General features: G+C 36.9%; 1 protein-coding gene across 1 annotated transcript in view; it reads left to right on the top strand.

The window, feature by feature from the left end:
- Nucleotides 1–22485, top strand: part of DNAH12 (dynein axonemal heavy chain 12) — a 209709-nt gene that overhangs the window by 128700 nt on the left and 58524 nt on the right. Inside the window, exons 45-54 of the mRNA XM_059387847.1 lie at nt 2287–2420; nt 4390–4552; nt 5424–5504; nt 6050–6226; nt 8627–8758; nt 10593–10682; nt 11319–11459; nt 13514–13755; nt 14751–14898; nt 15181–15326. Coding sequence (XP_059243830.1) covers nt 2287–2420; nt 4390–4552; nt 5424–5504; nt 6050–6226; nt 8627–8758; nt 10593–10682; nt 11319–11459; nt 13514–13755; nt 14751–14898; nt 15181–15326 — 1454 coding nt within the window. The remainder of the gene's footprint in view (nt 1–2286; nt 2421–4389; nt 4553–5423; nt 5505–6049; nt 6227–8626; nt 8759–10592; nt 10683–11318; nt 11460–13513; nt 13756–14750; nt 14899–15180; nt 15327–22485) is intronic.

Genomic DNA, 22485 nt, shown 5'->3' with positions numbered 1-22485 from the left:
ACATATTTCAAAGGAAAAAAAATCCAAACCCTTGGAGGCTATATGGTGGACGGTTTGGAATAGGGCAAAAAAAAAGAGAGGAAGACCAGCTGGGTGATCATTTCAGTCATACTAACAGCAAATGATGAAGGCTCCCACTACTCTTAATCATAAGGCGAATTGCCACTGCCTGGTAAGACTATGAAGTAGTAGTAATTATACTCTTGAGAATAGTATTTCATGGTACCTTCTATTTAATTGTTTTATATTCAATACAATGTGGACTGTAGATTATAGACTTATTTTATACCTCTTTTTTTAAAGATTTTATTTTAGAGAGCAAGCGAGTGTGCAAGCGGGGTTGGGAAGGGAGAGACAGAATCTGAAAAAGACTCTACCCTGAACACAGCCTGATGTGGGGCTTGATCTCATGACTGTGAGATCATGACCTGAGCCCAAACCAAGAATTGGACGCTTAACTGATGGAGCTACCCAGATGCCCCTAATTTCTTTCTCTCTCTTTTTTTTTTAAAGATTTTATTTATTTGAGAGAGAGAGCGGAAGAGAGAGAGAGAGCACAAGCTGGGGGGGGTGGTTTGGGGGTGGAAGGAGAGGGGGAAGCAGACTTCCTGCTGAGCAGGGAGTCTGACTCAGGGCTCAGTCCCATGGGAATCATAACCTGCGCTGAAGGCAGATTCTTAATCAACTGAGCCACCCAGATGCCCCCAATTTCCTTAAAAAATAAATTTCTGGCATTTATTTGTTTTATTCTCTTTTACCTATTTACCAATTGTGTGAAAAACTATTTTCACACAAAATAGGACTGCACAAATGTTTCAGCTAGAGGACATTTTAGTGTTTACACAAGAATAAAAGCTGTGTGAAACAATTTTGATTTATGAAAACCATATCTTAATACTATATCCATTAAGTGGCCAGAAACCCAAACCAAATAAAGTCTGTCCAACTGTAAATTTTTCTTTTTATGTCATGTATTAGTAAGTGCTAAGAAGGAAACTCAGGACAAGGAAATAAGAGAGGGAATAGTGTTTTAGACTGAGTATTCTAGAAAGACCCTCCTAGTAAGTTGGCCTTTGAGCAGAGATGTGAAGGAGAATCACGTGTGGGTCTAGGTGAGGAGGGTTCTAGTCAGAGGGAATAACAAGTCCCAAAGGCCAGAGGCAGCAGCACAGTTGGCATATTCCAGGAAAAGCAGAAGAACCATTTCCAGGACTGGAGGAGAAGCAAATTTTGGGAGAAGAAACTAAAAAAGTTCAGTCTGGATGCTATAACAGTTAGGAATTATGATAGATGCTAGTAACAAACCCAAACTAGGGGCATGCGGATGGTGCAGTCTCTTGAGGGTCCGACTCTTGGTTTTGGCTCAGGTCATGATCTCGGGGTCCTGAGACTGAGGCCTATGTTGGTTTCTGCACTCAGCGCAGCGCATGCTTAAGACACACACTCTCTCTCCCCTCTCACTGTGTGTTCTCTCTCTCAAATAAATAATTAAAAATTTAATTAATTATTTATAATTAAATAAACCTTAAAAAACAGAAACCTAAACTAAACATATAAAGTATTTTTCTCTCATAGAAAAATTCTGCAGATAAATACACTGGGATTTTGTGGCTTAACAAAGTCATCATAACCTCAAGTTCATTCTTCTTTGCTATCCTTAACATGTGATTGGCCCCCTCAAATTCTCCTTATGGTCTAAAATGGCTGTTGGAGCTCCAACTCTCAGATCTGAGTTCCAGGCAAGAAGTAGAATAATACACAGGGCAAAAAGGCACACACAACTCTTTGTAACCCTGTAAAGAGCCTTCCTGGAGGTCCCCACCCAATAGCTGCCTATATGCCTTTATCGCCTGTGAATTGCAAGGGAATCTAGGAAATGTGGTCTTTTATCTGGGCATATTGCTATCTAGAATAAAATTGGAGTTCTAAGGGAAAAGGGCTGATAGGTATTAGGTGTGCAACTAACTTCTGCCGCTGTCATACTAAATATGGGGCATCTACTGGATATCCAAGCGGATGAGATTAGGAAAGCAGTGTGGTATATCCTTGATATGTAAAATATCACTGATGCTTCCTTTATATTGTGTTATCTTTAATTTTAGTCTAAAAATATTTGTTAGCCCTTTCACAGATTTACCTGTGATCTCAGCCCACCCAATTCTATTTTCCCCATTAAGGTTTTAATTTTTTCAACCCCAAGGTCTTCTCTCGCAGGAAGACATTTATATGGTTAGAGTGGAACCACTCATCTTAAATTTCCTAAGTTTTTCTTTTTCTTATTTTTAGCCATGGCCTGAAGATGCCCTTGAACTCGTAGCTGTGAAATTCTTAGAAACACTGGAGCTTACGGAGGTTGAAAGGCGAGAGATAGTTCCAATCTGCAAACACTTTCACACTACCATTATGGATCTCTCAGAAAGGTTAATATTACTAAATTTTAAAATGCAAAGTGCCTTGTATTTTAACATGTCTCTTGTTAACATGTCTCTTTTTCTGAAATCTCAAAATTTCAATAGGATTTCTATGTCTTCTAAATATTTCTGATCATTTAATTAGGGAGGACCTTGGATTGTAAGTAATGGAAAATTATTTAATCTAGGTTTAAGAAAAAGGAAGAATTTATGATAAAGATTCAGGGGTGTCTCACAAGCCTAAGAGAAAGATTACAACTGGATCTCAGATGTGACTGGAAACGGGTTAGAAAGTCATCCTAAACCCAGAAATATTTTCCTCTGTTTCTCATCCCTGTTTCTTTCTGGGCATCTTCTTTCTCTTTCAGACTGCCTTTTCTCCCTTCCTTCCTTCCTTCCTTTCTTATCTTGATTTTTTTCTAGTTTTGAGATATAATTGATATATAGCATTATATAAATTTGAGGTGTATAGCATAATGATTTTGTATATATACATAATGTGAAATGATTACTACAATAAGTTTAGTTACTATTGCCTCATTTTTCTTCTTGTAATGAGAACTTTTTAAAATTAATTTTTAAATTTTTTTCTAAACATATAATATTTTTTTAGCCCCAGGGGTACAGGTCTGTGAATCACCAGGTTTACACACTTCACAGAACTCACTATAGCACACATCCCCCCCAGTGTCCATAACACCACCACCTTCTCCCGACCCCTCTCCCCCCAGCAACCCTCAGTTTGTTCTGCGAGATTAAGAGTCTTATGGTTGTCTGCTTGTGATGAGAACTTTTAAGATCTACTCTCTTAGCAAGTTTCAAATACACAATACACTATTGTTTACTATTGTCACCATGCTGTAGTTTACATTCCCAGAACTTACTCACCTTAAAATTGGAAGTTGGTACCTTTTGATCACATTCACCCACTCACCCTCAACACCCCCTGCCTCTGGAACCTCCAATTTGTGCTCTATTTCTATGAAATAATTTTTTTTTTTTTTAGGTTCCATGTATAAATGAGATCATATGGTATTTAGCAGACTGAGTTTTCTCCTTCCCATTGCATATGGAGAAAACAGTCTGCCTCTCAATTCTCAGGTTTACTTCTTGCAATTTCAGCTCTAGGCCGACTGACGGGCTCTTTCCAGCTCCCTTTACCAAATTTATACCAAAAGGTGATCAGCCTCATTTGTGTCCAGTGCCCAACCCCGGGCTAATCAGCCATGGTGAAGATGGCAGGTTTCATAGACAAACACTGCTGGTGGGGCACTGGATGGAAGTTTTCAGAAAAATGGAGCTGGCTGTGGATAACTCAAAAGTATCTGTTTTACCTCTGTTCATCTCTGAAATCCTCATTTCAAAAGTACATAAACCCAAGTGCTTATGGTATACTGCCTATCCAGAATCATACAGCTTGGTAACATTGTTGGCTTTGATGGTTGCACTCACAGTGGGCTCTACCCACTTTGTGTACTTACCATGAGAAACATTGCTTCTGTTGTCTCCATGTGTATATGTGGTAATCTTACACTTCTGGTCATACCCCATTCAACCAGTGTGACACACTCTGTGCAGAGAATGCTGACTCATCCCCACTATCCTATCTGCAATGCCCCTCCTTCCTACTATACCTCACTAGCGTTCACAGTATCTTGGGTCCCTTTCTAGCGTTAGATCCTCCTAGTTTATGAAACATGTAAAAAGATCTGTATCTTTCTTGCTGTTGTTCACCTTTGATACCCATCTCTGGAGATTAGTTTTTTTTTAACACATCACTCCTATTTGATATTTTGTAGACACGATATTAGGATGTGGTTATGTGTAGAATTCTCAGAATGTTACAGAGTTCAAGTACACAGCAGCTTCTGAAGAAAATTAACCTTTATTCTTCTAGGTTTGTTGTTGATGCTATGTTGAATCTACCTCTTACTTTGTGCAACTCTTTACTTAGAGTAAGATATGTTGTCTGTCTTAGGTTCTTGCAGGAGCTAGGACGACATAACTATGTTACAGCTACTTCTTATCTTGAACTTATTGCCTCATTTCGACAGCTTTTGACTAAGAGGCGACAAGCTGTCATGGAAGCAAAACAACAATACGTGAATGGGCTTGACAAATTAGCTTTTGCTGAGTCTCAGGTAAATTTGATGAGCTGCTCAAAATGGTAACGTATCACAGGAAATATAGGAAATCATAAATAGCAAGAGTTATAATTTATCAAGAATATACTATGTACAGGGCACTGTGTTATGTGCTTCACATACACTCCTTCAATTATTCCTCTTAACCACTCCATGAGGTAGACACTTTAATGATTCTCATTTTACAGATGAGTAACATGAGTTTTAGAGAAATCCACTGAGTTTCCACACAGACTCAGATACATTTTGTTTTATTCTTCAGTTTTTTGTTTTGTTTTTTATAGTAGGCTGCATACCCAGTGTGGAGCCCAATGTGGCTTGAACTCACAACTGTGAAATCAAGACCTGAGCTGAGATCAGGAGTTGGTTGCTCAACCAACTGAGCCACCCAGGAGCCTCTATTCTTAAGTTTTTGACATTTGGGGAGAATACAATAAGTCTGGGTTGCCTTTTTTATTACTATTATAATAGCTGGCTAAATATAAGATTATATTTTTAATGAGTCAAGTGATAGTGATACTTATTAGCATTAGTTCAATAGAAGCAACAAGGTTTGGGTAATCCGTATGCATTGTATACCATGCCCAGAGTATAATAGTGACTCCCCAAGCTGCCACCTTCTTTCTAGCTGCACTTCTTCAGGGACAACTGCATCCTCTTACTGCTCTGTCATATACTCAAGGACAATGAAGTCTTTTGTGAAGAAAACTGCCCATGCCCTCATGGTTTTATTTATCATATAAAGAACTGGAAGGAAAACTTAAGGTTTTCTGGACCTGATGCCTTATACCTTTAAGTTGCGATTTTCTGTGTTTCGCTTCTAAAGCTCTTGTTGCTATGAAAACTTAATGGCAAACTATCTATTTAGGTTGGAGAAATGAAAATGGAGCTTGTCCAATTACAGCCCAAATTGGAGGAAGCTAAAATTGAAAATGCACATATGATGCAGGTAGAGTATCTTGAGTTTTTTTTAAACTGATGTCAGAAGGCAATTAAAATATGTAATATTAGCCTTGAAAATATTCCTTAATTTTTTGCCACTACTAGATCTTAGGAACCTAACCCTTTTCTGCTTACCGGCTATCTCACTGAGTCCTGTGTGATTTGTGTTGATTTTTTTAAGAATTCATTCATTTATTTATTTATAGTAGAGAAAGAGAGAGAGTCCCAAGTAGACTCTGTGCTCAACACAGAGCCCAATACAGGTCTCCATCTCATGACCCTGCGACCATGATCTGAGCCAAAATCAAGAGTCGGATGCCCAAGCAACTGAACCATCCAGGCACCCCAGTTGTGTTAATTTTGGAGGGAAGTGGGAAACTCATTATCCAGTTAGGTCACATGTATTTGCATTTCTCCTCATTTTATCCTGGGCCCTCCTGCTCTTCAACATGATGTGTTGAATTCCCTAATTTCCAAACATACTCTGGTCTCTAGGATAGAGAAAACAGTAGGATGTTTGAGGAATTGTTTTATTTTTTCCTCTCTGTTTAGGTTATTGAGATAGAGTCTGCACAAGTGGAAGCAAAAAGAAAGTTTGTGAAATTAGATGAAGAAATAGCCAGTGGCAAGGCTGAAGAAGCCCAAGCTCTGAAAAATGAGTGTGAGAGTGACCTAGCCGAGGCAATTCCAGCTTTGGAAGCAGCACTGTCTGCCCTGGATACACTCAAGGCAAGTGTTTGAATTTGCTACCTTGGGTTTCATCGACAAACTCTGCACGGATCCTTGGTTCTTTAGGTATGGTTCTGTTCCACCAGGGGGTGTTACATCGTTTTTCCAGTCAAACAAAACTTGCCTCTTCACTCTTCATCTCTAATATGTCACTATCTTATATTTTGGCTGTTCGTGTTATTTATAATTTTCATTCAGGATATTTCAGTGAGAAGGGAATAAACAGTCCCCAAGAGGCCAAAGCAGTCCCGTACATGGACCAGGAGGCAGATGTTAAATAGAGTGTAGAGCTAGCTACCTTCCTGCAGCTTCCTGGAGGTGTCTATATGGAAAAACTGGAAGAGCTTTCCCAATACAGCTGTGGGTGGCAACTGTCTGCATTACACTGCATTGGGTATGACCTATTCCAGTCTTTAAGCAAGACCAGAACAACCTCACCAAACAGAGCAGGGGAGACAGCGAGACAGCTTCTGCTGACTTAGAAAGCCAGTGTAGAAGGCCATTCAGGATGCTCAGACTCCTTTTTTTTTTTTTTTTTTTTAAAGATTTTATTTATTTGTCAGAGAGAGAGAGAGGGAGAGAGGGCGAGCACAGGCAGACAGAATGGCAGGCAGAGGCAGAGGGAGAAGCAGGCTCCCTGCCGAGCAAGGAGCCCGATGTGGGACTCAATCCCAGGACGCTGGGATCATGACCTGAGCCGAAGGCAGCTGCTTAACCAACTGAGCCACCCAGGCGTCCCTTAGACTCCATTCTTCATTCTACTTTCCTTTCCTCATTTTACTAATTCCTGTGTAAGATTCCTGACAAGATTGTGAGCTCAACCTATGGGTAATTCAGCATCTCACAGGATAAATTCTTCTGATTGTCAGTTATATCAGCCTTGTAGTTATAAGATATATTATTTTAAGGCATTTATATAAATGTCTAATGCTTTCATTGTGCTGTGAACCAGGAATTTAAAACTCTGGGCTTGTTTTTTTCTTCCTTTCTGCTCTCTGGCACATTTAAAAGCCACATCGTACCCGGTGGTCTTTCTTCTTTCTCTCTTTAGATGTTTATCACAGCAGCCCCTTATTCTGGCAAAGCTTTGTCTTTAATAGGCATTCCATTCTAGAAGACCATGAGCATTAATTTAAGTAACTATCACTGTGGACTATGGACTTTCAGCATCGCTTCCTCTGAAAATCATGGGACTCTTGATGCCTTCAAACCTTACAAGTTCAGATCATTGATATCAGGTTCCCCTCTCATTGAGAGTCTGTTGCTTATACCCTTCCTGGTATCAGATACTATATTATATGAGGTAGACTTCAGTTGCAGAGAAGAGAATTGGTTCTATTTAGTATAAGCAGACAAGGATTCTTTAGGATATTTTGTAAATGGATTACACAATTATTGGAAGAGCTGAAGAAATAGATCCTAGGCTGAGCTGCCAGGAATGACTCACAGAGCCAAACTGGAAATAGTCTCCCAGAGGAATGATCCTCTGAGTCAGAAGCCTGCAGAGCCATCCCACAGAGCCACACCACCTTCACTGTAATCTATATCAGCAAAGGAGATGCCTCACCACCCCACATGTCCCCATTTATTCAGTCACAGTTCTCGTATCATTCAAGTGATCTGGTGGTGGAACCCAATGACCACCCACAACTCTAATTTGTGAGGAAATAAAATAACAGAGTTGTTAGCTTTCCAACAATTGCAAAGGATGTCAGAAGGATATTGGAGTGGATCATAAGTAAGTGAATCTGTTGCATCTGTCATAACAATACATACCTTTTTAGGAAATAAGTTTAAATTAGGGTCAGGATACCTGGGTGTGTCAGTTGGTTAGGCTTCTGCCTTCATAATTCTGGGGTCCTGGGATTGAGTCCCACATTGGGCTCCCTGGTAAGTGGGGAGCCTGCTTTCCCCTTCCTCTGCCTGATGCTCCCCCTGCTTGTGCACTCTCTGTCAAGTAAATAAATAAAACCTTTTGTAAATAAATAAGGGTCTACCTCTACTTTCTTCTTCTTCTTCTTCTTCTTCTTTTTTGGTAAAACTACTATATAAGCAAATATATAATTAAATCTTTATCTAAATTAGGATTCTTAATCTGGGTTCAGTGTATGGACTTGGTATGCAAATTTTTAATATATGTGTAAAAATGTATTTTCTGGAGGATTCATAGCTATATTTATATTCTCGTAAGTCTGTGAACTTCCAAACATTTGAGAACCATTGGTCTTAATCTGTGCTAAATTTAAATTGTCTTTTATTAACTATTTCATAATTATGCAAAGCAACTATAATTTTAATAGAAAATCAATGCTCCATTATTCTCCAACATTATTTTCTAAATTCTCATTATTTAAAAATAAACTGTTCTAAATAAAGATACTCTGTTTTCTTTCAATTTAGCCAGCTGACATTACAATTGTGAAATCAATGAAGAATCCTCCATCTGGTGTTAAATTAGTTATGGCTGCTATATGTGTCATGAAAGATATAAAACCAGAAAAAATTTCGGATCCTTCAGGAACTGGAGGCAAGGTAATTACTGACACAGATTTAAATCATATTTGTGAATGTACAAAACATTTTACAGCAACAATTATCCAATTAAATATCAACAGTATCCAGTCCAGAGAAGAAACATTGTTTTCCAGATTGAATGGATTCAGAATAAAGTGTGGAAAACATTATCTACATATATTCCATGGTAAAACTAAAGCAGTATAGCATCAGAAAATATGTGGTTCCAATTGCTTCTATTTGTTTTTCTGTCTGTGCAGGTTACCTGCTATCATGGGGTGGAATTGAATGAACACTGAAATGTGTGAGCTTTTTCCAGCTAAGATTCTCAAGGATGTAATATATATAACCACATAGGTGTTATTCTGAGCATTCAAAAAATTCTGCTGAGTTAAGCAGTATAGTGTAGTTGTTAAAAGTATGTGTTCTAGAGCAAGAATGTCTGTATTCAGAAATCCTGTCTCACTAGCAGTGTGGCATTGGGCAAGATGCTTAACCCCTATGGAACTCTGGAGGATTATGATAGTACATGCCTCACAATGTTAATGTGATTATTAGATTATAAATACAGATACATACATACATATAGATCATATGTATAGATGGATACATATAGATTATACATATAGATAGGTAATATATATAAAGCTCCTATGAATAAAGCTTTATATATAGTAAGTTCACAATAAATTGTTATTATGATTATTATTCAAGGCTATATCCCTTAAAAAGGAAGGTGTAGCATCCATCCTAAACTCAATTATGGACTTACTTTCTTTTTGGAATTTTATAGTACCTAGGTTTGAATTCCTGATTGGAGAATTGGGGTGTGAGTGTGGTTGTGTGTGTGTATGTACTCTGTCCTTACTGAGATAATAAATAAATCAGCTCTCACCAAGCCATTCTCATTTACACACACACACACACATGCACACCCACCTATCAGGCTTCTGGAATTAGGAAAAAAACTGTCGGGCTAGTTATTTTAATGTCTTTGTTAACACAAGTACCATGTGCTTTATCCTGTAACTGGCAGAGCGACGTGTAATCCTTGTTTTCTTTCTCTTCTTTATCTCACTTGGGGAGCCTAGCTGGGTGAAGAGGTCATCTGTTAGAAAAATATTTGTTACCTGTTTTAGTCCCTTTGAGCTGCTATTACAATTACCGTAGTCTGGGGTGGCTTATATTTCTCACCATGCTGGAGAATGGGGAATTCTGAGATCAAGGCTCCAGCAGATTCAGTGTCTGGTTGGAGGGCCCATTTCCTGGTTTATAGATGGCCTTCTTTTTGCTGTGTCCTCACATAGCTGAAGTGGGAGGGAGCTCTCTTTTACAAGGACACTGATCTCATTTATTTCCTAATCATCTATCTACGAACCAGTGTCCAAATACCATCACACTGGGGATTAGGTTTCGACAATATGAATTTTGATGAGGGGGGATAGGGACACTTTCAGTCTATAGCACTACTTTTCTGGTTTGAAAGAATCAAGAGTAAAAGAAAATAAAGCTGCAAATAATAAAAATACATTTTCTTATATGAAATTCTGATAGTGTTTATGCTAGTTGCTTTTCTTATATTTCCTAAAGAGAAATAATTGCATCATTTGCCTTTCAAGGTATAATTTTTTATAATGAATTCAGTATATAAGTTTATGTTCGTATCTTAAATGTTTGATATATTTGGTACATTCTTGAGGAGAGGAGTCTCTTTATTTCCAAAGAGATGTAAGTTGATATTTTGAAAGTATATGGTTTCTCCAGATAATATACCTTAAACTTCAAGAAGGAAAATTTATACAGAGCATCTTTAATTGTATATTTAATAGATTTCCATAAATTTTATTTATAGATATTAGATTACTGGGCACCTAGCAAAAAGCTTCTGGGAGATATGAATTTCTTAAGAGAATTGAGAGAATACGACAAGGACAACATTCCAGTGAGTTTCATTGGATTTTTAATATACATATAACTTTGCCAAGGTGTAGAAGATCTTTAACATTAAGCAATATTTTGTAAAATGTAAGATAGCTCAGTTTTAAGATTTAAATAATGCAGGAATATTATATTATTGACTATATTATGAATTCTCATAATACATAAAACCACTCCTTCATACCATTGAAAATCATTTAATGAATTACTATTTTAGTAATTATTATTAACTTGAAACAGTTCTCTTATGGTAGTTTCATAAACCTGAAGCACAAATGTATATGAGATTAAAAATGTAGAGTGCACTTTTCCATCCAAACTTGCATTTATTGATTGTTTGTTTTTTCTCATTTCCACATATTTTCCCAAACTCCAGTAGTCTTTTTTTGGGGAGGAAGGGCAGAAACATCTTGCTTCAATGTCTGTAATCTTGTGTATTCTGCCCACAAGTATGACTTGTGCTTCTGTTTAAACTATGCTTATTTTAAAATTTTCTCGAAGTATTGACTGGTTTTTAAAGACAACTTGTCTTTTTTATACTATGTGCATGATTTTTTTTTACTATACATGATTATTTTTTCATCTTATGACTGTATGATGTATATGTTGAAATTTTAAGATGGAAATGTTTGTTATATAGGTGACTGTTATGCAGAAGATACGTGGTGAATACCTTACAAACCCTGAATTTGATGCTTCTAAGATTGCTAAAGCTTCTTCTGCAGCTGAGGGTCTGTGCAAGTGGATCATGGCCATGGAAGTGTATGACAGAGTTGCAAAGGTATCTTGAGGATCAACACATTCATTTTCTACTGAAATATTCCCAGAAATTAAAATCTGTGCATATGTTGACTAGTTAAGCAGTTTCTCAAACTGATATCAGAAAGGATTTATCTTGCTGCAGCACCTAGTAGATGAAGAGAACACGTGTGTGTGATATAACCTAGTCTTGGCTAGTGGTAGTGAGTGGTAGTGCTCAGGGATGAATGGGCCAGACTGACCTACCCCTGTAGAGACGTGGGGCAAAAGCCAAAACTTCAAGGATGAAGTGCCAGATTAAAAAATTAAGTCAAAGGATCAGAAGTTAAAAGACCCAGTAGAGTTAAGAGACAGAGCATGGACTGTTGCCCTGAAGCAACAGCATGCATAGGTAAGGAATATTTTATGGAGAATGGTTAAAATCATTTTGTAAATTTGGCTAGAAAAGGGCCACGGAAACACTGGCCTTGCCCTCTGTAGCTTGCAGAATCCCACTGAGGGAAGCAGGAAATATAAATAAAAAGGCAGATATAAATACATGGTAACATGTGTTTAGAATAATCTCAGAAGGGGCATCTGGGAGGCTCAGTCCATTAAGCATCTGCCTTTGGCTCAGGTGATGATCCTAGGGTCCTGGGATGGAGCCCTGCATCAGACTCCCTGCTCTGTGGGGAGTCTGCTTCTCCCTCTTCCTCTGCTCTTCCACCTGCTTGCCTGCTTGTGTGCTCTCTCTCTCTCTCTCTCAAATGAATAAATAAAAATCTAAAAAAAAAAAAAAAAGAATCTCAGAGTAAATGATAAGGCTGTCACGATTGGAAAGATATTCCTAGTAAGGTACATATGCCTGTAGAGAGGTCGGGATTTTGATTGTTATTTTCAGGGAAATAGACTTGTCAAAGAAATAAAATTAATTTTATCTGGGATATTCTTCCATTGAACATCTTGTCCCTTCCCCATCGCAGGTTTTGGAGCTTTCAACCTAACTCATGTCCACATGTCTCACAAGGCATGAAGCAGAGAAGCCAAGGCATTCAGAATCTTTCCTGACTTCCCACTCACACCTCCACACTGCCATTTTAATTCTGATGCAGCTGCCCCATGTTGCTACGGAAGGGTTGAAGGGAGATAGTCAGTAAGGTCTCCTCTGAAGTCAAAAGTAGAAAGTGGAGCTTCCTGTTCTCTCTTTATTTAACACGTTCCCCCTTCAGGATTTCAGCCCTGAGGAGAGAAAACAGGACATTTGTGTCTGATCCCTCCCTGCTCCTTCCCTCTCTGCCTTCAGCTTCATTCATGGCAATGAACCAGATTTAGATCTTCCTTCTTTCAGACTGGGGTCGATTCTCTTTGGTCATCTTCTAAATTCTTTCTACCAATGGTTTAAAATACACTACCTGATCAAGTGGACTAAACCCCATTCTTGATATATTAATGAACATAATAATATAAGAACTTTAGAAAATCTCCTTTCTCTCAACAAAGTGCAGCTTTTCCAGATTTGTTGAGGAAAATTCAGTTTTGGTAGTGAAGCAACATCAAGGCTTTCTTTCTCCTTGTAATTCTATTAATGTAGTCTTAATCCCCCCAAGGCAATGTATGCCTCAGACAACCAGGAAGAAGACTGCAGACTTGAAAATGCCACACACACACACACACACACACACACACACACACACACACAGCATAGTCCTATATTTATGCTATGTTTTCCGCCCCCTCTGTTTTTGGCAACAGTTGAATGGCAACTTCTCATTATTTTTGAGACATTTTGCTGTATCTTGTACTGTTTTGCTACATATTAAATATTTTGTTAGTCTTGAATAATTCATCTATTTTACAGATGATCATTTGCTAGTCCAGAATGTTTTATATATTTTATATGACATATAAATATATTGTACTTTACTTAGGTAAAAAAAAAATGTAAGATTTAAGGCAAAATATTTATTTAGCATAATTTATTATAAGTAACAAATATATTTATAATAATTACTTTTAACTCATCATGTCTATAAAGGATTATATAGGTGTCCGTTTTAGAAAGTACACATCCTAGCTGCATATATTGTTCCCAAACAGGTTGTGGCTCCTAAGAAAGCCCGCTTAACAGAAGCTCAGAAGTCCTTAGCTGAGATAATGGAGCTTTTGAATCAGAAGAGAGCAGAATTAGCAGAAGTAGAACATCATTTGGAAAATTTACAAACAACATTTATTGAGAAAACTGAGGAAAAGGCTCGTTTAGAAGACCAGGTGGAACTCTGTGCTAAGAAACTTGAAAGAGCCTCAAAACTAATTGGAGGACTGGGAGGAGAAAAATCAAGGTCAGATTTCTACTTATTTTAACAACATTTAAGGGTTGAATATGTTACTGTCTTTGAGTGTTTATTATTTATTTTTAAGTGTCTGGTTTAGAATGAGGGCATTCAACAAGGCACCTGGCCAGGCTTCTCCCAACAGAATATCAGTGTCAAGGATGGTGTTTGCCACTTGTTTCCAAATTTTTTATAAGGCAGATGATAATTTTAAATCTACATGGTGAGTGTGTTGGGGATCATTGTATATTTCTTTCCAATTTTATGTGTTTTCAAATTTTTTCATAATAAAATGTTTGCCCGGGGTTGAGGGCAGGCAGAGTAGTGGATATATGACTCACTGTCTTAAAATTTATTTCAAAGAAGATATAACCGGACTGATCTGAGTAAAACAGTTAGCTTTATCCTAATCTATTGGTATTAGCCAACCAGCTATCTCATTTATTAATTATATGTGTTGGGTGAATAGCATGAAATGGTAATAGGCCTTTGACAGTACTTTGTAGTGCAGATTAAGTGATTTTGAAATGCATTTTTTTATTGTAAAGACTTCATGAAATGGAAAGAATACTAACCTTAGCACCAGTATGCCAGCTTTTATACAACTTAAATGGAATTTTTAGTAATGAATTAGTAATGAATTGCAAGTGTTTTTATGTCATACGGACTAACAATAAATACTGAAGCAAATAGCAGGGCCACTAAGCCAAATAAATCATCCTGAAGAAAATCATTAGACAAAATGCTGGCATGTTTTTGTTTTTGTTTTTTTCCTTGCTTGTTCTGGAGGGTCGTTTTGCAAGAAATGTCTAATAATCTAATAACAAAAGGTGGATTGTCATTCATATAGCACAGATATATTATAGCACTTCTTTTATAGATAGGAGTCCAACATTTCATGGCTTTTTGTTATAGAATTTGGACCAGAAGTCCCTTACCCTTTCTATTACTGTCTTCTGTCATTCTCTGTGTTGAGGCTCTTTTGCCTTTGGTTGATCTCACAGATGGTCTCAGGCTGCAGATGACCTTCAGATAATATATGAAAATTTGACTGGTGATGTCTTAGTATCAGCGGGAGTAATAGCCTATCTTGGTGCTTTCACTTCTGGCTTTCGACAAAGATGTACAGAAAACTGGAGCAAGTTGTGCAGGGTAAGGATTTATATTTTATAAGTTTCCCTTTGAACATTCAAAGTATGTTTTAGGATATTATGGAGGAAAAATGGTAATAAGGATGATGAAGAGAAGAAATCACTGAAAGTATGGGGTCTTGTTTTTTCTTCTTGCTTGATCAGTAAAATACTTTCATAGTCCAACTTTTAATTCAGTTTTTTCTACTTTTTAGAGTTAAATAATATCTGATGACAAATCAATAATTTAAAAATATTTCAACCAACAAAATGAAATAAAACATTAGATATTTATTTCTTACAGGAGAAAAAAATTCCATGTTCAGAGGAGTTCTCATTGAGTAAGACTCTGGGTGATCCAGTAAAAATTAGAGCTTGGAATATTGCCGGATTGCCAACAGATACTTTCTCCATAGATAATGGAGTGATTGTTAATAACTCCAGGCGTTGGTAAGGAATAGAAAGTATTTTTCAATTATTTTATCTGAAAGTATTTAAATGTAGAGAAAAGTTGACAGGATTTTAGAGTACGCACCCACACACCTACCACCTCCTAGGTTCTGCAGTTAACATTTTTCTTCTGCTTTATCCCATACTTATCCATCCCTCTATCCATCTATCAACTCGTCCTTTTCATACACTGCAACATAAGTTGCAAATGTAGTTATACTTTTCCCCAAATGCTTCAGCATGCATATCATTAACTTCAGTTGTTTTTGTTTGTTTTTCTTTTGATGTAGAATTCATGTATAATGAAATACACAAGAGTTAAGTATACCACTCATGAATTCCAACAAAAGTGTAGACTTGGTACAGATACAGAACATTATTAACATCCAGGAGGTTTTCTTATGTCCCTTCCCAGTAAATCCTTACTCTTACCCCACAGTAAGAAATTATTACTCTGATTATTTTCCATCACAGGTTAGCTTTGCCTATTCCAGAACTTCATATATACAGAATCATACTATATATACTCTTTTGAGTAAGGCTTCTTCCACAAAGCACAAAGTTCCTATTTTTTGTTGCTGAGTAATATTCCATTGAATGGCTATATCACCATGCATTCTCTTATTGATGGACACCTGGGCTCTTTCCAGGTTTTGGCTATTTACCTTATGTGTTTTAACTAGGTATTTCTACGTGTTTTAAAGATACTCTAACTTGGTCATTTATGCAATTTCACAGATATCTTTTTAAATTGCTATCATTGATAGTGTGATAACTATATGAACTTTACAAATGATTTTATTATCCTTTTATTTATATCACTTTGAAAAACTTCAACAATTACTCTTATTTGAGAAATCATTTACTATAAATGATTATCCATGTTGTGATTTAATTTTAAGTCTTTTCATGGGACTATATCTCATATGTATTAATACCATTGAGCTCTTACATTCATGAGGTACTTCTGTAAGTGCCCTATAGTCTCAGAAATTCCTGAGTTAGACATTACTTTTATTCCATTTTATAGATGAGGAAATTGAGGCCTGGAGTGATTTAACAATTTGAAATTTAGTAGATAACTGAGCTAAAATGGTGGACTCAGAATTTTAATCTAGGCCATTTAACTTCCAAATCCTTGTTTTTAATTACTGTGTGAAGTGCATGGAATAGGATATTACATTCATTACCTTTAAAACTGTAATGGAAATTTTAGTCGTCTTGTGGAATATGAAACACGTATAAAGAAATCTTACATTTTGAGAGTCTGAGTTATTGTTTGTTTATATTCTTTGAAAACCTTACTTCAAGACATCTAAGCTTCCTTTATATTGACAATATTGTTTTAATAAAATAAGGATGTGTATGATCATATTTTGAGTGTTTATCCTCTCAAATTTTGCTTGAGTGTGAACATCCTTAGATTGAGACTTCAGATAATAAATTTATCATAATCTGAGAAAGTATATTCAGCTATTCAAAAAAATATGTTCTATGGTAGGGCAGGGAAAGTTCTACATAACAGAATATTATACTCCAAGTTTTTAGAATTCTGTTTTAGAACTCCTTTCAATGCTTTGGTGGCTATTCAGATTTTTAAAATTGCAGTTCAGAAAATGCTGTTGGTCTATATGTATCTTTTTTTTTTTTAAGATTTTATTTATTTATTTGACAGAGAGAGATCACAAGTAGGCAGAGAGGCAGGCAGAGAGAGAGAGGAGGAAGCAGGCTCCCTGCTGAGCAGAGAGCCCGATGCGGGACTCGATCCCAGGACCCTGAGATCATGACCTGAGCCGAAGGCAGCGGCTTAACCCACTGAGCCACCCAGGCGCCCAAGGTCTATATGTATCTTAATTAAAATTTGAAGAAACCAGAGGTTTCAGGGTCATATGTAAATTGAGGACAACAATCTGTCAATTTCTGGCAGAAAGGCTCTCCTAATAAAGTAATATTCCAATAGAGTCACCCTTTCCACCTGTTCTTTGTAGACCAGCTGGTCCACAGACCATGGGCTGGTTGACTTTTAAAGGATTACTCTCTGTCCTTATAGTTCAAATTTCAGTTCTTGCCACTTGAGCCCAGTCTAGTCATCTATGGCTGTCATCCTTGTTAACACTAGTATAAGTGGCCACAGAGGTTTAGTCTCCTGTCTGTAACTCCTGACAGAAAAACCCAGTAATGTACCTAATGTTCACTCTTTTGGTTATTCTGTCTTAAGTGTACCGTAGACTGTCATAAGTGTACCTCAGAGAAAGTTTGGGCCACAAGGCCTATGGAAGGTGAAAATTGGTCTGTTTTCTGTCCTTTGGGGTGTAGGAACAATCTTCTGTGTTATTCTCTGCACAGCTGCTTCATTAGTTTATCTCTAATGTTGAGGTCTGTCTCTGTTCCCCTGTGCATATGGCTGTTCACTATGGAAGCCTCAGTTCCTAAGTTCACAAAACACATCAGTTGAAAAGTATAGATTAACCAGGACCATCAAGTCAAACTTCAAGTTCCTGTGACAGAAAAAACTGATTGGCTTAGCTTGGGACAAATATCCACCCTAGGTTTAATTACCTACGGCTTGGTTCCAAGCCATTATAGTAACAAACATGGGTATTGGAGGTCAACATATAGTTCTCAGAGTCATAAGCTGGGAAAACAATGTACTTTTTGAAATTAGGACTCTCATGCTTGCTTCTTTTTTGTATCTCTGGGTATGATAAAAAGTAAGAATCTAATTTTATTTTACTTTTTTTTATAATGGTAGCCATGTACCCCAGCACTGTGTCACTGTTTATTGAGGTATTCATCCTTTCCTCATGGAATTATAATACTACCTTTGGCCCTTTAGTGTTTCTTTCATGTGTTTGTTGGCCATCTGGATGTCTTCTTTGCTGAAATGTCTGTTCATGTCTTCTGCCCATTTCTTGACTGAATTATGTGTTCTTTGGGTGTTGAGTTTGATAAGTTCTTTATAGATTTTGGATACTAGCCCTTCATCTGATATATCATTTGAGAATATCTTCTCCCATTCTGTTGGTTGTCTTTTGATTTTGTTGACTGTTCCTTTACTGTGCAAAAGGTTTTGATCTTGATGAAGTCCCAGTAGTTCATTTTTGCCCTTACTTCTCTTGCCTTTGGTGATGTTCCTAGGAAGGAGTTGAGGTGGCTGAGGTCAAAGAGGTTGCTGCCTGTGTTCTCCTCAAGGATATTGATGGACTCCTGTCTCACACTGAGGTCTTTCATCCGTTTTGAGACTATTTTTGTGTATGGTGCAAGGAAATGGTCCAGTTTCATTCTTTTGCATGTGGCTGTCCAATTTTCCCAACACCATTTGTTGAAGAGACTATCTTTTTTCCATTGGGCATTCTTTCCTGCTTTGTCGAAGATTAGTTGACCATGGAGTTGAGGGTCCATTTCTGGGCTCTCTGTTCTATTGATGAATGTGTGTTTTGGGGCCAGTACTATACTGTCTTGATGAGTACAGCTTTGTAAAAGGGCTTTAAGTCTGGAATTGTGATGGCGCGAATTTTGGCTTGCTTTTTTAACATTCCTCTGGATATTCAGGGTCTTTTCTAGTTCCATATAAATTTTAGGATTATTCGTTCTATTTCTTTGAAAAAGTTGATGGTATTTTGATAGAGATTGTGTTAAATATGTAGATTTCTTTAGATAGCATAGACATTTTCACATTATTTGTTCTTCCAATCCATAAACATGGAATATATTTCCATTTCTTTGTGTCTGCCTCAACTTCTTTCATAAGTACTTTATAGTTATCTGAGTACAAATTCTTTGCCTCTTTGGTTAGGTTTATTCCTAGGTATCTTATGGTTTTGGGTGCAATCGTAAATGGTATCAACTTCTTAATTTCTTACTTCTGTCTTGCTGTTTATGTATAGAAATGCAACTGATATCTGTGCATTGATTTTATATCCTGACACTTTATGGAATTCCTATATGAGTTCTAGCAGCTTTGGAGTGGGAGTCTTTTGGGTTTTCCACATAAAGTAGGATCTCGTCTGCAAAGAATGAGAGTTTGACTTCTTTGCCAAGTCAGATGCCTTTTATTTCTTTTTGTTATCTGACTGCTGAGGCTAGGACTTCTAGTACTATGTTGAATCACAGTGGTGATAGTGGACATCCCTGCCATGTTCTGACCTTAGTGGAAAAGCTCTCAGTTTTTGCCCTTTGATAATGATATTTGCTATGGGTTTTTCATAGTTGGCTATGATGATATTGAGGTATGTACCCTTAATACCTACACTGTGAAGAATTTTGATCAAATTCCCTTGGAAAGCCATCTGGCCCTGGGTTCTTATTTGTTGGGAGATTTTTGATGACGCTTCAGTCTCCTTACTGGTTATGGGTCTGTTCAGGTTTTCTATTTCTTCTGGTTCAGTTTTGGTAGTTTATATGTCTCTAGGAATGTCTCCATTTCTTCCAGATTGTCAAATTTGCTGGTATATAGTTGCTCATAATATGTTAGTATAATTGTTTGTATTTCTTAGGTGTTGGTTGTGATCTCTCCTCTTTCATTCATTATTTTATTAATTTGGGTGCTTTCTCTTTTCTTTGTGATAAGTCTGGCCAGGTGTTTATCAATCTTACTAATTCTTTCAAAGAATCAGCTCCTAGTTTCGTTGATTTGTTCTACTGTTCTTTTGGTTTCTATTTCATTGATTTCTGCTCTGATCTTTATGATTTCTCTTCTCCTGCTGGGTTTAGGCTTTCTTTGCTGTTCTTTCTCCAGCTCCTTTAGGTGTAGGGTTAGGTTGTGTACTTGAGACCTTTCTTGTTTCTTGAGAAAGGCTTGTACTGCTATATACTTTCCTCTCAGGACTGCCTTTGCTATATCCCAAACATTTTGAACAGTTGTGTTTTCATTTTCATTTGTTTCCATGAATTTTAAAAATTCTTCTTTAACTTCTTGGCTGACCTACTGATTCTTTAGTAGGATGCTCTTTAGCCTCCATATATTTGAATTCTTTCCAACTTTCCTCTTGTGATTGAGTTCCAGTTTCAAAGCATTGTGGTCTTAAAACATGCAGGGAATGATCTAATTTTTTGGTACCAGTTGAGACCTGATTTGTGACCCAGGAATTGACCTATTCTGGAGAATGTTCCATGTGCACTAGAGAAGAAAGTGTTGTATTCTGTTGTTTTGGGATGGAATGTTCTAAATATATCTGTGATGTCCATCTGGTCTGGTGTGTCATTTAAAGCCTTTATTTCCTTGTTGATCTTCTGCTTAGATGATCTGTCCATTTCATTGAGGTAGTCTTAAAGTGCCCTGCTATTACTGTGTTACTGTTGATGTGTTTCTTTGGTTTTGTTATTAATTGGTTTATATAATTGGCTGCTCCATGTTAGGGGCATAGATATTTAAAATTGTTAGATCTTCTTCTTGGACAGACCCTTTAAGTATGATATAGTGTCCTTCTTCATCTCTTATTATAGTCTTTGGCTTAAAATCTAATTTATCTGATATAAGGATTGCCACCCCAGTTTTCTTTTTATGTCTGTTAGCATGGTAAATTGTTTTCTACCCCTCACTTTAAATCTGGAGGTGTCTTTGGATCTAAAATGAGTTTCTTGTAGACTGCACATCAGTGGGTCTTGTTTTTTTTTTATCCATTCTGATACACTGTATCTTTTGATTGGGGCATTTGGCCCATTTACATTCAGGGTAACTATTGAAAGATATGAATTTAGTGCCACTGTATTGTCTGTAAGGTGACTGTTAATTTACATTGTCTCTGTTCCTTTATGGTCTGTTACTTTTAGGCTCTCTCTTTGCTTAGAGGACCTCTTTCAATATTTCCTGTAGAGCTGGTTTGATGTTCACAAATTCTTTTCATTTTTGTTTGTCCTGGAGGCTTTTTATCTCTTTTTCTATTTCTAATGACAGCCTAGCTGGATATAGTATTCTTGGCTGCATATTTTTCTCACTTAGTGCTCTGAATATATCATGCCAGTCCTTTCTGGGTTGCCAGGTGTGTGTGAATAGGTTGCCAATCTAATATTTCTACCGTTGGGTTGCCAGGTGTGTGTGGATAGGTTGCCAATCTAATATTTCTACCGTTGTATGTTACAGACCTCTTGTCCCAAGCTGCTTTCAGGATTTTCTCTTTGTCACTAAAACTTGTAAGTTTTACTATTAGATAATGGGGTATAGACTTATTTTTATTGCTTTTTAGGGGGGTTCTGTGTGCCTTCTGGATTTTGATGCTTGTTCCCTTTGCCAAATTAGGGAAATTCTCTGCTGTAATTTGCTGCAGTATACCTTCTACCCCTCTCTTTCTTTCTTGTTCTGGAATCCCAATTATTCTAATACTGTTTTGTCTTATGGTATTACTTATCTCTCAAATTCTCCACATCCTCTCCAACACATGTTGTTTCCTGTCTTGCTAATTTTTGCCATTCTAACTGGTGTAAGGTGGTATCTCAATGTGGTTCAAATTCTCTCCTTGTGGTCCAGTAGTAGTTTCTCTCTCTTTTGCTTAGCTTCTTTATTCTCTATCATTTGGTCTTCTATGTCACTAATTCTCTCTTTTGCCTCATTTATCCTAGCAGTTACAGCCTCCATTTTTTATTGCACCTCATTAATAGCTTTTTAAATTTTAACTTGGTTAGATTTTAGTTCTTTTATTTCTCCAGAAACTGTTTCTCTAATATCTTCCATGCTTTTTTTGAGCCCAGCTAGCACCTTGATAATCATGATTCTGAACTCTAGTTCTCACAGATAACTAATGTCCATATTGATTATGTGCCTAGCCATTGGTTGTGCCTCTTGTCCTTTTTTTACTGGTGAGTTTTTCCTCCTAATCATTTTATCCAAGAAAGAATAGATGATTGAGAGAACAAAATACTAAAAGGGTAAAAACAACCCCAGAATAATATACACTATCCAAATCAGAAGAGACCTGAAACTGGGGGTGAGGGGAATGGAAGGGAAGAAAAACAATATAGATATAGATATAGATATAGATATAGATATAGATATAGATATATTTTAGACTGGCGAATAGAGCAGAGCCACACACATGATTCATTTTGGGTGTATTTTGGTCTGTTAGAAGAAACTACCTCCCAAAATTTTAAAGAAAGAAAAAACATATATATACAAAAATAAGGGTAAACATGATGAAAGGATAGGATATGACTATTAAGA

Source organism: Mustela nigripes, chromosome 2 (assembly GCF_022355385.1).
Source record: "Mustela nigripes isolate SB6536 chromosome 2, MUSNIG.SB6536, whole genome shotgun sequence".
In the NCBI taxonomy this organism is placed as follows: Eukaryota; Metazoa; Chordata; class Mammalia; order Carnivora; family Mustelidae; genus Mustela; species Mustela nigripes.
This window is presented reverse-complemented; position numbering and strand designations above follow the sequence as displayed.